Genomic DNA, 17,504 nt, shown 5'->3' with positions numbered 1-17,504 from the left:
TGGCTTCTTAAAAATAAAGGTCGAGTATTTCCGCCGGATGTTGCTCAAGTGCGTCCTGGGGAATTTTTTGAGTGCCTGTGCGATGGCTGATCTTTTTTAAAAAAATAATTTTTATTAAACATTTTTTCTTATATACATCATTTCCATTCATTATGCTTTCATGACGTATACATACTTTTACATAAATCCTTATCTATACACTTGTTTATGCTGCTTAATCTATCTTTGTCCATTATATCTTTTACCTTCTTATCTTATTAGCTTCTCTATTCAACTCTATATCTATTATTTAACCAATCATATAGTACATTCCACGTCAAATAATGTGTTTCCGCTCTTACCTTTCTCTGATCAACTTACTCATCTTGGCACACTAGTATTTTTCTTACCACATTTTTCTCTGGTGGCATACTATCATTTTTCCAATTCTGTGCATAAGTTATTCTTGCTGCTGTTAATAAATGTAGCATTAAATTTTCTTATTATATTTTCCCGTTATTATACCTAATGGAAAGGTCTCCGGTCTTAATTCAATTTGCTGTTTAATTATTTTTTCTATCCATTTTTTTTTTGTCCTTATCCAATATTTTCTCGCTACAGGGCATGTTCACCATGCATGGTAATATGTTCCTTGCTTTTGTTAGCATTTTCAACATTTGGATGATCTGTTTGGGAACACTTTTGCTAATCTAGCAGGTGGTAAGTGACCGTGCCTGAGCTCTCGATGTCAATATACAAAATAGAAGACTGAGTTTTTTTTTCTTTTGTGAAATATACTAAACTCTGAATAATTTCACATGCTGGTCTTGCATAGTATACTGTAGTGTTAGAAAAGATGAACATACTTAACATGCTGCATGGATGCAGCAAAATTTTCAGGACATACTAAATCATGTTATATGAAAAAAAAAAAAAACCACAGGTGTGTTGCTTTTGAGGACCATGCAAACTCCAAAAAATTTGGTTCATTCAATAAACTCTTGTTTAAATATATCACAGACAAGAATGGGAAATTAAAATGTAGACAATGCACACCTGGTAGATTTTTGTATTCATGTTACCAGGTGGCACTGAACTTTTATCAAAATACTTGTAATATAGGAATAATTCATAAACAGTATTCTTTCTAGGGCAAATGTTCTAATATAAAGAGCATTGTTATCTTCCCTTTTTCACAAGCTAATACTATAGACAGATAATTACTGATTTCTTGGTGTTCTGAGCTTGCTTGTTTATTTGCAGAGGTTTCATTACTCTAACTAGGTAACATCAACATTTCCAATTGTTTTTATATTTTTGAAGGGGAGCAGACATGTTCCTGAAGTTTGTGAAACTTATGTCTTTCCCTGACAATCTAGCATAATTTTGTCTACCTTACAGCACCACCCTGTAGGTTTACCCTTATGGTGCATTTTCCTGCATATTTTCTTAAGAGGATTGTACTTTCACATCCTCCAAGTTTAATTTTATCAACATGAAAGTTTCCCCATTTCTTTATGAATTTATAGCAAATTCAAAAGCATTATCTATTTCTTTTGTTCTAACGCATCATTTATTTGCAAATTGTCTGTTGAACTTAATTGTGCTCTCATTTTAAACATTTTCTTTTAGGAAACTTTGAAGTTACATATACACTATTATACACTTTTAAATCTCATTCTTATACAAATAGAACTGAAAAATAACTAGTACTCCCATCTTACCAAGGGAAAACCAACTGAACAAGTCCAAATGTAATCCAAATTGGATCTCTTCACTCTAATAGTTCATACATTTGCCCCATTTTGCAATGTTATACAAGGTTATGTAAAAAAATACATTATGCAGAATGTTATACCAAAATGTTCTCTTTAATTTAAATTGTGTTTTAATAAAATGTTTAATACCATATTTTCTTTTTAATTTCTTTTTTAATACAGAAAAAGCATTGGAGAGAAAGAAATTACAGGCACAGTGGGAATAATCTTCTAATTACACTGAATAAAAATAAAGCACCCTCAAGGAATGCAACATATAATTCAAGTCCTTGCATTGAAGCACACTTCCTCACTAACATTGGGGTGGGGGTGGGGGTATAAAATTGCTAGCAGAAAAATCCAATTGAGGGTTTGGAGCAGGACAATAGCTAGGGAAAAGGTTTAAGCAATACCTTCCAAAACTAAGGTAAAAAAGGTGGTAGGGGCTCAGGATGTGAGAATATCTTTTGGAGAAAATGGGAAAGCAGAGACAGCTCAATTCGACAATTCTTCCAATCATAGTAACACTGTAGAGAAAATGGAATAAAGATAACCACAACAGCAGCCAAAATGGAATAAAGATAACCACAACAGCAGCAAAAAAGGGGGATTGATACACTAACAATAGGACCTGCTAACAGCTCAGAAAACACCGAAAATATTTTCAAGAAAGGAGAGGTAAAACTATAGAAGTGCATCATGCCTATCTTCCCTCTTTCAGTTTAGAAATTGATAATTTCTGTTGGTTACAGTGATTTGGCTCTCACTGAAGCAACTCCTCTCCCTTAGGTTACTGTCATCTGACCTACTATTAACTATTAGATGGTTATCCTTAACACCAAATCAGCCTAACCAGCAATGTTGGCAACATGCTACTGCTGACAGAGATATTTTTGCAAACTTTACCATCTTATATCATTTGTTTGATGTACCCCAAATGACAGTTTATTTTAAAACTGTTTGGCTTTATATTTTATGTGCAAGGCTATAATTACCATCTGTTAATAAACCAACAAGGCTAGGTGTTTCAAGTTAACCTGGGCAATTACAACTAGTTTATCCGTGATGTTATTTATTGTGGGATGGGTCCTATGTATGTTAACTCCACCTTTGCCATTGTTTCTCCTCTGGCCAAACTCAGGTGGAAGGAGGAAGAATGAAAGCAATCCTGTAGCTGTGAGGAAGCCTTTAAAGAGGGAAGCATAGATAGGCAGATCTATAGTCAAGTAATAATCCTAGGAAACTACTCCCAGACCCTTTTTGTAAAGATACACTGTGAAAAGGTGGGTTCATTCAGTATTTAAACCTAGGAAAATGTGGGAGGTGGTTGTGCATCACGGTAGAAAACTCCAAGAAATACTGAGTTTGGTGAGTAATGGATGGGATTGGAGGGGGCAGAAGGTACAGAGAAAGAGCTCAAAGGACTGGCAAAATAGGTTCTGGCAGTAGCACCAGGAGAGGATTCATCGCTTGTAGCATTCAGCGACTGGCAGAAGATGCTTGGGTGGCGCAGCAGGAGAGGGGACAGAGTTGCCAGCAGCTGACGCAGGAGAGTCTGTTTTTGTCTTGAAGCGGTAAGTGATGGGCAGCAGAAGCTTGCTTTTCTTGAGGGCCTGGACTTTCTTGAGTGTCTCGTCATCTAGTGCCATGAAACATCGTCGGGAATATTCAAGCAGACGCTCCTTAGATGGGTCAAACTCACCCACTTCAGCCAATTTTTCAGGAGCAACAATAAGGAGCTCTGCTATGGGGGTGGTCAACGCCACGGTGTTACGATCCACCCGATGATATTCAAAGGCCCGACTCATGCTTTGCATCTTCTGAAAAGTGTACAGGATCTTTTTATACCGGCAGAGGACTCCATCCACATCCTTGACTTTATGGTGAGTTTGAGTTCAGGTGGACAATGCCATGGAGGACAGAGACAAACAGCAGTGTAATTGAACAGCAAAATGCAGAAAGAGAAGACCAGCACCTCACAAACACCAGACATGAAAGCCGAGATAAAAGAAATTTTAAAAATTGCCATTAAGGCAAGAAAGCAACAAGTTAGGATGGAGAAGCAGAAAAGAACATGATGTGGAAGGGTTACAATAGGCCATATACCTCATCAGGACAGGCAAGGCAAAAGGCAGAAAATAAGTCACAGATCAGGTTAATATATATACACACACACACACACACACACATACATACACATTTTAGTTGAAAACATCAATAGATGTGAAAAGACAAAGACGGACAGAGAAGATACATTGCAAAAAGAAGGAAAGAAAAGTCAAACAGGAGGCATATATCACAATTGTCAAGATCAGAAATAGTAAGAAATAAGATGGTGAGTAGTTTAGGAATGGATCAAAAAAAGAGGGAAGGGCAAGATGAGGGGAGGGAGAGAAAGGAGAACAGGTTATATTTGTTTATAACGACTTGAGACTTTGATGTGAGAAGATTTGAATAAACAAAATCAAAATTCCATGTTTCTATAAGTCAAGATATCTGTTACAAACATTTTAATGAAAGTTCCCACAATACTTGGCACTGCCCATACTGGTTGTGACTGAAGAATGTAAAATGTCTGAGATGCTCAGTTGTCTATGCTTGCAATACTGCAGGGATCTTTGTTTTTCACAGTCTAGGTTCTCCTTCCTCCTTCTTACTTTCTTTCCTCAAAATAAAAAATACCTATACTATAATATCATAAATCTCTGTTATAATATAAAGGTTCAGCTGAATCAAATCAAAATTGCCTATTTCAGGATTTTGTTCCCATAGCAGCTAATGAGATGCTTCCAAAAAGCCAAAAATAGGAGAATGCTAATCCACACACCTATACATACATATTACCTAGCAACTGATAGTCAGGTGCTTAGCTGCATTTCTCCTGTATATGTTTTCTTTTCTAGTATCACTGCCACTGTACTAGAAAAGCATCTCCCAATGTAAGTATTATCATTCAGAGGTGATATTCAAAAATAGTAAAAGCTAAGGGGATATTCAAGAATAATCCTATTTCATGTCAAGGTTACGAACATGTTCTTCTGAGGTTTCCAATCTTTATTTGCAATCATACATAGGGATGTATTTAATGTACTAATAAAAAATGATTAAAACTCTGCCAATTGTGAGGAAAAGAAGACGATGGCGTATTAAGTGTGTTGAGTCATTTACAGAAGGGGTCCCCAACCACCGGGCCGTGGACCGGTACCGGGCCGTGGAACATTTCCTATCGAGCCGCCGGTTTGCAGGGCGCCACCATCTTGTTTGACAAGAAAGTGCTTCCGGGTGAGCTTTTCCAGTTGGAAAGCGGCATTTGGGTCCTGAAGGAATCCTCGCACCTTAGTTTCATTGAAGGGGGGGCTTCGAACGAAACTAAGGCGCGAGGATTCTTTCAGCACCCAAGGCAAGGCGAGCCGAGCGACCATCCCAAAGCCGTCCCGAAGCGAAGTCCATCAACAAAGGTACAAAGGAGGAGTTGAAGGTGGCGGGGAGAAGCTGGGGACGGCTGGCTGGCCAGTCACTCGGCTTGCCTTGCCTTGTCATGCATGCTGATGCCGGTACCGGGCCACAGATCATTTTGTGATGCCGGTACCGGGCCGTGGCACAAAAAAGGTTGGGGACCACTGATTTACAGAATAAAAGGGGAATAACAACAGTCTTGTCTACTAGATCTATGGCTAAATGAGAGCTCTAATCATGTTTGTTCTTAAATCTAGTAAGAAAAATATGCTTGAAGAAATTTAAAGCATTTAAACTTAAGAACTTCACTTTATTGTAGCAAAGAGACAGCAGCAGAAACCTGTCTGAAATATTGAGGAATTAATTCCATTTAGTTCTTTGCTTTTAATTCAAACTGATTGCAAATACAGTACATTTAAATTTAATTTCAAATTTGTTTATTTTTCCTCTTCCCTCTTCCTATCCCTTTTGTGCTAGATTTTTTTAGATTGTAATGGTGGTAATCATTTTATCTTCTACTGGCTTTATATAAATCCTGGATGCTCTTTTGAGCATTTACTTCTTACTTATATAAATAAATAACAAGAGAATAATGAATGAAGACTGTTAAGGAATTAATTTTCTATTGGGAAAAAGACCCACTTTTTATGGAACTGAAAATGAAAGTAATTTTATTTAGTGACACTGGTTAAATGTCCACTTTTAAAAAATAGATTGGACAGGGGTAATGCTAAGGGCTAAGTAATGAAAAAAATAATCAATTTATTTTGATTGTTAGGATATACTAAAAAAAAACCATTAAAAACATTTTTATGAATCCAGCCCAAATGAAAGAGTTGTGTTCCCCTTCTAGTTCCAAGTAATTTTTTGAGATCAAATTGGAAGTGCTAAATAGCCTACAAATTATTATTTTATTATACTGGTAATCCTCAAATTATAACCACAACTGGGACCAGAGTTTCTGTTGCTAAGAAAGGTGATTCTTAATGTATGTCACACCTGATTTTATGACCTTTTTCACCATGGTTGCTAAGCGGACCACTGTGGTCGTTAAGTGAATCGCACAGTCATTAAGCAAATCCAGTTTCTCCCATTGACTTTGCTTGTCAGAAGCTGGCTGGCAAGATTGCAAATGGCGATAACATAACCCCAGGTCATTGCAACTGTTTTAAATATACCAGTTGCCAAGTGCCTGAATTTTGATCATGTGACAGTTGGGATGCTACATGCTATGACGGTTATAAGTATGGGACCAATCTTATGTCATCACTTCAAATGGTCCCTAAATGAATGGTTGCAAGTTGAGGACTACCTGTACAGTAGAATAACATTAATGATAATACTATAACTCAGTGTTGCTGGCTGGGGGAATTCTGTGAATTCACACACATGCATCTTAAAATTGATATGGTTGAGAGACAATACTATAACTTTTGATGCAGGGCTCTCCAAAGCTTTGAAGCCTCAGTACTTACCTCTCTGCCTCTCCCGGATTTTAGGCTTGGCAAAGCATCGGCGGTTCAACCCTGCTATGAGCTTCTTGTGTTCCACAGAACCTCCTTCTTCAGGACTAGTGGTCATCCAGGGGGCCATGCTGTCATCATCTGTCACATCTCCATTTCGGCTCTCCAATATTTCGGCTCTCCGGGGCAGTTTTTTTTTGCAGCAGTGATCATCTAGGTTGGAGGAGAGAAAGGCTAAGTGAATCACACCTGGCCAGGGAGATGGGAAGCTCAAGGGCACTCTCCTGGGTTACCCAGCTCAATTTCCTCCAAGTCACAAAAGTGTGATACCATATATCACATTTTTACTTTAATAAGGATAATAATCAGCCTATGGATCTTTGTGCGCAGTTAAATTCAACCTCTATAGCTCCAATGCACATTATCCCCACTTTCTAGAGCAGTTTTTTTTCAATTTGAAGATGTATGGACTTCAATATCTAGATATCCCCAGCCAGTCTCAAAATTCTGAATGTGCCCTCAAGTCAAAAGAGTCTACTTCAATGTTTGATCCTTATCTTAAATTGTTCCTCCATTTCTCTTCAGAGCTGAAATGCCTTGGCGCTCATTCTCCACTCATCTCACCCCCATATATTTCTAGATTATTATTATTTCCAATGAAGTGTTTTCAGCAAAACCACTCCATTAGCCTCCAGAATGTTTACCAGCATCCAGGCGGGCTGAAGAGATGAATTTGTCTAGCTGGCAGCGCAAGAAATCTCGTTCTTCTTCCAGATCTTCAATTCTCTTCTGCAGCCAAGAGTTCCTTTCCAATGCCATATGTAACTGGGTCTTCATACTGTTCACCAGAGTCAATGAAGGAGCCGGCCTCTCTGAAATATCCAAGACACAACAAGAAGCAGTTCCTAGTTCAGCGTATTCTGGGGATATCTAATCATTCTCTTAAAATGCACTGTGAATTAGGCCACCAGTTTTAGCCAAGATGTGGCTGATTTGTTTGGGTACAATATGTGGGTTGCTTAAAGCTTGTGAACCCTACTGAATGTTCAATATTTCCCCATAAATGGGATCAAAAAATGTGGTCTGTCCTAAAACTAGAGAGACCTCAAACCAATGAGTCACAATATGCTACTTGTTCATTTATTATTGAGTATAACGATTCAAAGCTACTTTTCCACGATATAATGAAATACAGAATTAACATAGACAGTCTGCAGAGATTCCATGACCCTTGTAAAATATCAGATAAGAGCAGTGTTTGCCTAATATACTTAATCACAAAATAGCCAAACATACTGCAAATTTCTACCTAGAAAACTCGTGCTTTGCTAGGAAACTACAGTCTCTCACGCTTGCAAGGTTTATGTAGAACGACCTACCCACCCCCATTCCCCAGGTTTATAGAAATCTATTAGAGCTATGCACTATTGGTTAACAACAACTTAACAACTAGCCTTTGGTTAACAACCATTGCTAAGCAACGCGGTCATTAAGCAAGGCATTGTATGACCGCGACAGATTTACAACCTCATTTTTGCTAAGGCCATTAAGCAAGTCATCACAGATTGTTAAGCAAGATGTGATCACAATTCGGGATTCTCCACGGACTCTGCTTGTTGGAAGCCGACTATGAAATGAGCAAATAGCAATCACATGACCGCAGGATGTCACCGTGGTTATAAAAAGGCCAGCAATTGTGAAGTGTATGAATCTCAACCACATGACTATGAGGACACTACAACAGTCAGAAGTGGGAGGACTAGTCCCAAAGTTATTTTTCAGCATCATCATAACTTTGGATGGTCACTAAACAAGGCATTGTTACTATCTGTGCTTGGGTTCAGTCTCGGAAAGAACTCCCTTCTTACTGCATTCTAAACACGGTGCTACACTTGCCCCTCAGCACTTTCTGGAGACAGAATCCTCTGTGCTGCACAGCCTTGGTCCCAGGATACTTCAATACCCTTTTCTACTGCAGATGGCGACAATATTATTTTTCTTAGCAATTTTCCAGACTTGCTACAATCGGGAAGAAACAGAAGAGCACTTTCCGGTTCCCAGTGGCTGAAATGGAGTGCCTTGAGGTCCCTCTGCCTACATGGCCCAGGACACAGCTAAAGGATGTTTACTTGCTTATAAGGGGAAGGTGACATTGTTTCTTACCATCAAAATGTTCCAGGGTGCTCAGACCATAGTGTAACTGTTGTTGAATCTGTGTCTGGGACTCCATTTGGCATGGCTCATCCGGGAAGTAAGGCTGGTTCACAAGTTTCATTATTCTCTTTCACTGTAAACATAAATATTGGTGGAGGGGAAGAAATATAAGAAACTTGGAATACACAAGGTTCAACATGCTAAGCCATGGTTTAGTTCAACTACAGATAACAGATAATCAGAGTTGGAAGGGACCTTGTAGGTCATCTAGTCCAACTCCCCAAGCTTGGAGACCCTAATACTATTTCTGACAAATGGCAGTCCAATCTCTTCTTGAAAGTCTCAAGTCTAAAGACTTTCGCTACTAGCTGAATAAAAGAGACAGTTCCACTGGCAAGAAAATAAACACAACTGTGTAATAATAATTCATGTTTATGGGACGTGTTGAATATAATAGGGGAAACCTGTATGAAAGTGGTGGTACTTTAACACTTCTATGTGTTTAGCTCCACAGCGTGATGTTAATCTTGAGATTCTACCATAAAAGGAAAGAATCGTCATTATTCAGATGCTATTTCTAAAATCGTTGAATTTAGAAATACTCCTGATCAGAAATCTTTTGATATTCCTTGCCAGATATATGAACTGGGTTCCCTATGGATGCCCATATCTTTAAAAAAAAAAAATTGGGGCTGGATTCCTTCATTATGCTAAGTCATAAAAACCTCTTTTCCAAGCTATAGGGACCGATTCCTACATGTACTTGTTTGTAGGTTAGGGAATGAGAACCCAGCCACCTGTAGTTTACCATAATGATTATTAAGCAAATCATGGCTCATCATAAGAAGGAATGCAATGAAAATTCTTATTAGAGCTCCATAGGTATCTAATGAGCATACACAGAAGATAGAAATGGGCTTATCTGGATTTGATTTAGAGTAGCATATGAACCCACACGGTGGGTTGGATTCAAATTTTCATCTTGATTTCAGTAAAATGTAAACCTAGCTAACACGTGTCTGTCTCCGTGATTATTCCAGGAATACAAGGACTTTGCCTCAATCCTGGAACAATCCACTTTCGTGCCCAGCCAATATACACACCTTGCTTTGCTCCAACTCCACAGCAACCCCTACCTACACCTGCTCGCTGGTGATGATTACTTTCATTCATCGCCCTCTCCCCGATGAGTATTTCCAACCTAGAGGACAGGATGGAAGCTATAACTAGGACTCATGGATCACACATCCCTCCTTTCTCCACTCCCAGAAACCTCCGGTCTAGATTTTCCTTCCAAGTCAACTCTGGGTCAAGGAGTCTGAAGGTCTCCCTTCAACAAAATTCCGCAACCATCAAAGGGCGCCTTTTCAGGAAATTCTAAATGGCTGCCTTTCACAACTGCTGGTGTGACATTTCTAAAGATCAGAATGGCATACACATGGGAGAGGGAAATGCATAGACATAGAAATAGCAGCAGTAGTAGAACTTTCATAGAAATAGCACAGAAATAGCAACGGTAGAACTGAAACAAAGAAGTCGATGCTTCCTTCTGAACAGAGAAACTGTTGTAATTCCCTAACAGGATGCACATTCCCCAGTTCCTGCAACTAATGGGAGTTATTAAAATCCAGACTGGAAAATCTGTGGCTTTCCATTTGTTGTTAGATTATAGTTCCCATCAACCCTAACCAATTCACATGCTGCTGGGGCCACTAAATAGAGAAAACATGATTTGCAAAGATTGAGTTTTCTGAGGACTTTGGCCAAGACCAGGAGACAGTTAGTTCTAGTCCTTGCCTTAGCCATGAAAGCCAACTGAATGACTTTGGGCCAACCACTCTCTTAGCCAAACCACCTCACAGGGTTGTGTGTGTGTGTGTGTGTGTGTGTGTGTGTGTGTGTGTGTGTGTATTTATTTTCTTAAGTTTTCGTGGGTACTTACATGTATGTTATTCAGCTTTATTCGGTATTTTCCCATGTCATTGTAGTTGTGCTTTTAAAGTTGTAGCAATGTTTTGGCAGAATCTCATCTGCCATCATCAGGCTTGTATTGTGTCTTCGTCTGTGAGTCAGACTTTATAGTGGTTTCAGATTTAAATTTGGGGCAACGGATTGCTGTGCCAGAATCGTTTTTCTTCATCTTGATTGGTTGGGAGTCTTGGTCTGTGTTTATTGGTCTTGGAGTTTGCTGTGTTCTGCTTGATTGGTGTTTCTAATATCTTCTGTCTGGTTTTGGCTCTTTTTGTATCTTGATTGGCTGGCAACATTGTGTTACTTTTTCCTATTGGAGGCCTTTAGTGCAGCTTGGCTCCGGTAAATGGATGGCCACTCATTAGTTAGGAAGCTAGGTTTCATCTGGGTGCCTGGTTGGGGTGTGTTTGAGCTGGAGGTATCAGGGGGATCTATCTGTGCCCGGGGTTTGCCTGGCTTGTGGTGTAGAGATTTTTTGTTTGTGAGTGCAGGCTTCCAAATGATTGACAGCCTGGTGGAATCTATCTCTTCTATTCATGACTTTCTGGTCTTTTTTTCAATCTCTATGGCTTCTCTGATGATTCTATGGCTGGGGTTTTCTATAGTGGTTAGGGTTTTGGTGCCATTGAAGTTGATGCTATGACCTGTGGCTCCATGTGTTGGACTAGTGTGGAGGAAGCACTGTGTTCCAGCTTTTTGACTGCATATTTGTGTTCTATCCAGGCGGGTACTTATTTTCTATTGGTCTGTCCAATATGTGGGTTGCTTAAAGCTTGTGAACCCTACTGAATGTTCAATATTTCCCCATAAATGGGATCAAAAATGTGGTCTGTCCTAAAACTAGAGACCTCAAACCAATGAGTCACAATATGCTACTTGTTCATTTATTATTGAGTATAACGATTCAAAGCTACTTTTCCACGATATAATGAAATACAGAATTAACATAGACAGTCTGCAGAGATTCCATGACCCTTGTAAATATCAGATAAGAGCAGTGTTTGCCTAATATACTTAATCACAAAATAGCCAAACATACTGCAAATTTCTACCTAGAAAACTCGTGCTTTGCTAGGAAACTACAGTCTCTCACGCTTGCAAGGTTTATGTAGAACCACCTACCCACCCCCATTCCCCAGGTTTATAGAAATCTATTAGAGCTATGCACTCATTGGTTAACAACAACTTAACAACTAGCCTTTGGTTAACAACCATTGCTAAGCAACGCGGTCATTAAGCAAGGCATTGTATGACCGCGACAGATTTACAACCTCATTTTTGCTAAGGCCATTAAGCAAGTCATCACAGATTGTTAAGCAAGATGTGATCACAATTCGGGATTCTCCACGGACTCTGCTTGTTGGAAGCCGACTATGAAATGAGCAAATAGCAATCACATGACCGCAGGATGTCACCGTGGTTATAAAAGGCCAGCAATTGTGAAGTGTATGAATCTCAACCACATGACTATGAGGACACTACAACAGTCAGAAGTGGGAGGACTAGTCCCAAAGTTATTTTTCAGCATCATCATAACTTTGGATGGTCACTAAACAAGGCATTGTTACTATCTGTGCTTGGGTTCAGTCTCGGGAAAGAACTCCCCTTCTTACTGCATTCTAAACACGGTGCTACACTTGCCCCCTCAGCACTTTCTGGAGACAGAATCCTCTGTGCTGCACAGCCTTGGTCCCAGGATACTTCAATACCCTTTTCTACTGCAGATGGCGACAATATTATTTTTCTTAGCAATTTTCCAGACTTGCTACAATCGGGGAAGAAACAGAAGAGCACTTTCCGGTTCCCAGTGGCTGAAATGGAGTGCCTTGAGGTCCTCTGCCTACATGGCCCAGGACACAGCTAAAGGATGTTTACTTGCTTATAAGGGGAAGGTGACATTGTTTCTTACCATCAAAATGTTCCAGGGTGCTCAGACCATAGTGTAACTGTTGTTGAATCTGTGTCTGGGACTCCATTTGGCATGGCTCGTCCGAAAGTAAGGCTGGTTCACAAGTTTCATTATTCTCTTTCACTGTAAACATAAATATTGGTGGAGGGGAAGAAATATAAGAAACTTGGAATACACAAGGTTCAACATGCTAAGCCATGGTTTAGTTCAACTACAGATAACAGATAATCAGAGTTGGAAGGGACCTTGTAGGTCATCTAGTCCAACTCCCCCAAGCTTGGAGACCCTAATACTATTTCTGACAAATGGCAGTCCAATCTCTTCTTGAAAGTCTCAAGTCTAAAGACTTTCGCTACTAGCTGAATAAAAGAGACAGTTCCACTGGCAAGAAAATAAACACAACTGTGTAATAATAATTCATGTTTATGGGACGTGTTGAATATAATAGGGGAAACCTGTATGAAAGTGGTGGTACTTTAACACTTCTATGTGTTTAGCTCCACAGCGTGATGTTAATCTTGAGATTCTACCATAAAAGGAAAGAATCGTCATTATTCAGATGCTATTTCTAAAATCGTTGAATTTAGAAATACTCCTGATCAGAAATCTTTTGATATTCCTTGCCAGATATATGAACTGGGTTCCCCTATGGATGCCCATATCTTTAAAAAAAAAAATTGGGGCTGGATTCCTTCATTATGCTAAGTCATAAAACCTCTTTTCCAAGCTATAGGGACCGATTCCTACATGTACTTGTTTGTAGGTTAGGGAATGAGAACCCAGCCACCTGTAGTTTACCATAATGATTATTAAGCAAATCATGGCTCATCATAAGAAGGAATGCAATGAAAATTCTTATTAGGAGCTCCATAGGTATCTAATGAGCATACACAGAAGATAGAAATGGGCTTATCTGGATTTGATTTAGAGCAGCATATGAACCCACACGGTGGGTTGGATTCAAATTTTCATCTTGATTTCAGTAAAATGTAAACCTAGCTAACACGTGTCTGTCTCCGTGATTATTCCAGGAATACAAGGACTTTGCCTCAATCCTGGAACAATCCACTTCGTGCCCAGCCAATATACACACCTTGCTTTGCTCCAACTCCACAGCAACCCCTACCTACACCTGCTCGCTGGTGATGATTACTTTCATTCATCGTCCTCTCTCCCCGATGAGTATTTCCAACCTAGAGGACAGGATGGAAGCTATAACTAGGACTATGGATCACACATCCCTCCTTTCTCCACTCCCAGAAACCTCCGGTCTAGATTTTCCTTCCAAGTCAACTCTAAGTCAAGGAGTCTGAAGGTCTCCCTTCAACAAAATTCCGCAACCATCAAAGGGCGTCTTTCAGGAAATTCTAAATGGCTGCCTTTCACAACTGCTGGTGTGACATTTCTAAAGATCAGAATGGCATACATGGGAGAGGGAAATGCATAGACATAGAAATAGCAGCAGTAGTAGAACTTTCATAGAAATAGCACAGAAATAGCAACGGTAGAACTGAAACAAAGAAGCCGATGCTTCCTTCTGAACAGAGAAACTGTTGTAATTCCCTAACAGGATGCACATTCCCCAGTTCCTGCAACTAATGGGAGTTATTAAAATCCAGACTGGAAAATCTGTGGCTTTCCATTTGTTGTTAGATTATAGTTCCCATCAACCCTAACCAATTCACATGCTGCTGGGGCCACTAAATAGAGAAAAACATGATTTGCAAAGATTGAGTTTTCTGGAGGACTTTGGGCCAAGACCAGGAGACAGTTAGTTCTAGTCCTGCCTTAGCCATGAAAGCCAACTGAATGACTTTGGGCCAACCACTCTCTCTTAGCCAAAACCACCTCACAGGGTTGTGTGTGTGTGTGTGTGTGTGTGTGTGTGTGTGTGTGTGTGTGTGTATTTATTTTCTTAAGTTTTCGTGGGTACTTACATGTATGTTATTCAGCTTTATTCGGGTATTTTCCCATGTCATTGTAGTTGTGCTTTTAAAGTTGTAGCAATGTTTTGGCAGAATCTCATCTGCCATCATCAGGCTTCTGTATTGTGTTCGTCTGTGAGTCAGACTTTTATAGTGGTTTCAGATTTAAATTTGGGGCAACGTATTGCTGTGCCAGAATCGTTTTTTCTTCATCTTGATTGGTTGGGAGTCTTGGTCTGTGTTTATTGGTCTTGGAGTTTGCTGTGTTCTGCTTGATTGGTGTTTCTAATATCTTCTGTCTGGTTTTGGCTCTTTTTGTATCTTGATTGGCTGGCAACATTGTGTTACTTTATTGGAGGCCTTTAGTGCAGCTTGGCTCCGGGTAAATGGATGGCCATCATTAGTTAGGAAGCTAGGTTTCATCTGGGTGCCTGGTTGGGGTGTGTTTGAGCTGGAGGTATCAGGGGGGATCTATCTGTGCCCGGGGGTTTGCCTGGCTTGTGGTGTAGAGATTTTTTTGTTTGTGAGTGCAGGCTTCCAAATGATTGACAGCCTGGTGGAATCATCTCTTCTATTCATGCTTTCTGGTCTTTTTTCAATCTCTATGGCTTCTCTGATGATTCTATGGCTGGGGTTTTCTATAGTGGTTAGGGTTTTGGTGCCATTGAAGTTGATGCTATGACCTGTGGCTTCCATGTGTTGGACTAGTGAGGAAGTGTGTTCCAGCTTTTTGACTGCATATTTGTGTTCATCCAGGCGGGTACTTATTCTTCTATTGGTCTGTCCAATGTATGTGGCTGGGCATGATGCACAGGGGACTTCGTATATGCCTTGGTTTTCCAGGTCAATTTTATCTTTGGGATTTCTAAGGGTGGCTGCTATTTTTCTGTCTGTTTTGAAGGCAGTCTTGATGTGATGTCTGTGTAGTGTCTTACTAATTTTGTCTGTAGTACTCTTATGTAGGGCAGGACAGCTGTCCCATAGGTCTGTTCATCTTCTGGGTCTCTATTATGTCTCCGTGTGTTTTTGTGGATCAAGCCGGTGATTTTGCTTTTGTGGAAGCCGTTGGCTGTCAGTACTTTAGTCAGGGTGCATAGTTCAGTCTTAATGTGTGTCTTGTCTGCCAGGCGTTTGGTTCTAGTAATTAGTGTTTTAGCCACGGAGTTTATCTGTGCTGGGTGGTGGTGGGATTGGGCATTGAGGTAGCGGTTAGTGTGTGTTTTCTTCTGGTATACAGTGTGTCCTAGTGTGCCATCTGTTTTTTTGTAGATTAGTACATCTAGGAATGGTAGTTGTTTGTTTGTTTCTGTTTATACATATACATATATATATATGGCTTATACAGGGTTTTGTGTGTGTGTGTGTGTGTGTATACACACACACAAACAAACAAATAAAGCAAGCCTCTCCCATTGCTCCCTCCTCCCAAAAACCTTCTACAATATTTCTGCTTTATTTTTTGTTTTTTACACCATTCCTTCATTGATCTCAAAGCAGCAAGCACTGTTCACACATACACAATTTCAATTTTTATTCCTCTGCCACTGTGTGGGAAAGTTTAGACAGTGGTCATCTTTGCACATAATGTTCTCATGGTGTGCTTCATTCTGCTTTGAAGATGATAGAGGAATCCAACTACTAACTAACTGGCTCAAACTAAGCTTGGGAGTTTTATGCTCAGTGGAGATCTCTTTTGGGGCCTCCTCACTCTGCATTGGTTCACTGTGTGAATAGAATATAACAAAATCTCTACCTGAGCCAGGGTAATAATTGGGATCCAATCTTCTTCACACAGCTCCTTGCTTCCTGGGAATAATTTCAAACACCTGATTGAAGGCAAAAGAGAAATTCAGTAAGTTTGGAGAACAAGAAACTGGTATAGTCTATGACAGGAGGATGACAGCATCTTTCAAAATAACTATATCAGAATTTTTTTAGTACAGGAATTTACTTACACCAAAGTAGTATTCAAGAGATGGTGATATCTGAAGCAATTCATTATTCTATGAATGATAGCACTTTTTCTATAATGGCTTATTCACGTATGGAATTCGTTTCTTGATTTTAAATGATGAAACTCTATGAATATTTTTAAAATAAAACACAATCAAAGGTCAGTTCAATGCCTCTTTCTCTGTTTGTAATGCTGATGGATTGAACATATACCAGGTTTCCTGAAATATATGATTTAGATTCAAAGTAGGCAGCTGTCTGAAATGAACCTGTAGGAGCAGGGGTACAGGAAACAGGGATAACACATACAGTATGCCCTTAAGAAATTTAGCCTCAGCAACAAAAAACATAAAATTAATTAGAGCTGGAAAAACATTTTTTCTGCAGAAAAAATAATGCAATGGGACCAGCAATTTGATCATTAAGTGAGGTGATTGCAAAACGAAACATCATGATTTTATTTTACTTCAGCTTTCCCTATGCATTGCAGACCAGAAAATTATAAATGTAAGGACTGATTACAGTTACTTTTTCATCACCGTCATAACTTTGAAAGGTATTTAAACAAAGTGATCATTAAATGAGAACTTCCTGTAAAGGAAGTATAGGGACCACAGGGAGACATCTAATAGTACAGTAGAAAAGTTTGCTTGTTTGTTTCCCATTTTATTATTTCTATAAATAACACAAGGTGGTGAATGCATCCAATACACTTTTCTCTTTCTATTTTCCTCACAATAACCTTGCAAGGTGGGTTGGGCTGAGGCAGAGTAACCTGCCTAAAGCTATCCAGCAGGTTTCTTTGCCAAAAATAAATGGAACCCTATAAACTAAGGGTCTTCAAACTGGCAAATTTAAGACTTGTGGACTTCAACTCCCAGAATTCCTGAGCTAAAATGACTGGAGGAGGAATTATAGGAGTTGAAGTCCATAAGTC

At 39.5% G+C, this 17,504-nt stretch overlaps 1 protein-coding gene across 4 annotated transcripts in view; it reads right to left on the bottom strand.

Annotated features, from left to right (window-relative positions):
* Positions 1-1,529: 1,529 nt before the first annotated feature.
* The window catches only part of CCDC106 (coiled-coil domain containing 106), a 54,232-nt gene continuing 38,257 nt past the window's right edge, over positions 1,530-17,504 (bottom strand). For 2 of the 4 annotated variants that reach the window (XM_087918387.1, XM_087918389.1), the window contains exons 2-7: positions 16,368-16,440; positions 13,783-13,882; positions 12,690-12,812; positions 7,360-7,527; positions 6,668-6,868; positions 1,530-3,612 (exon numbers count right to left, since the gene is read on the bottom strand). In XM_087918387.1, coding sequence (XP_087774513.1) covers positions 3,200-3,612; positions 6,668-6,868; positions 7,360-7,527; positions 12,690-12,812; positions 13,783-13,852 — 975 coding nt within the window. In that variant the 5' untranslated portion in view covers positions 13,853-13,882; positions 16,368-16,440 and the 3' untranslated portion in view covers positions 1,530-3,199. Of the gene's footprint in view, positions 3,613-6,667; positions 6,869-7,359; positions 7,528-8,818; positions 8,943-9,912; positions 9,963-12,689; positions 12,813-13,782; positions 13,883-16,367; positions 16,441-17,504 lie in introns of those variants that run through there. The other 2 variants (XM_087918388.1, XM_026711776.2) reach the window with 2 other exon arrangements.

The sequence above is a fragment of the Pseudonaja textilis genome, chromosome Z (genome assembly GCF_049901715.1).
Source record: "Pseudonaja textilis isolate UNSWEBS1 chromosome Z, rPseTex1.2, whole genome shotgun sequence".
Lineage (NCBI taxonomy): Eukaryota > Metazoa > Chordata > Lepidosauria > Squamata > Elapidae > Pseudonaja > Pseudonaja textilis.
This window is presented reverse-complemented; position numbering and strand designations above follow the sequence as displayed.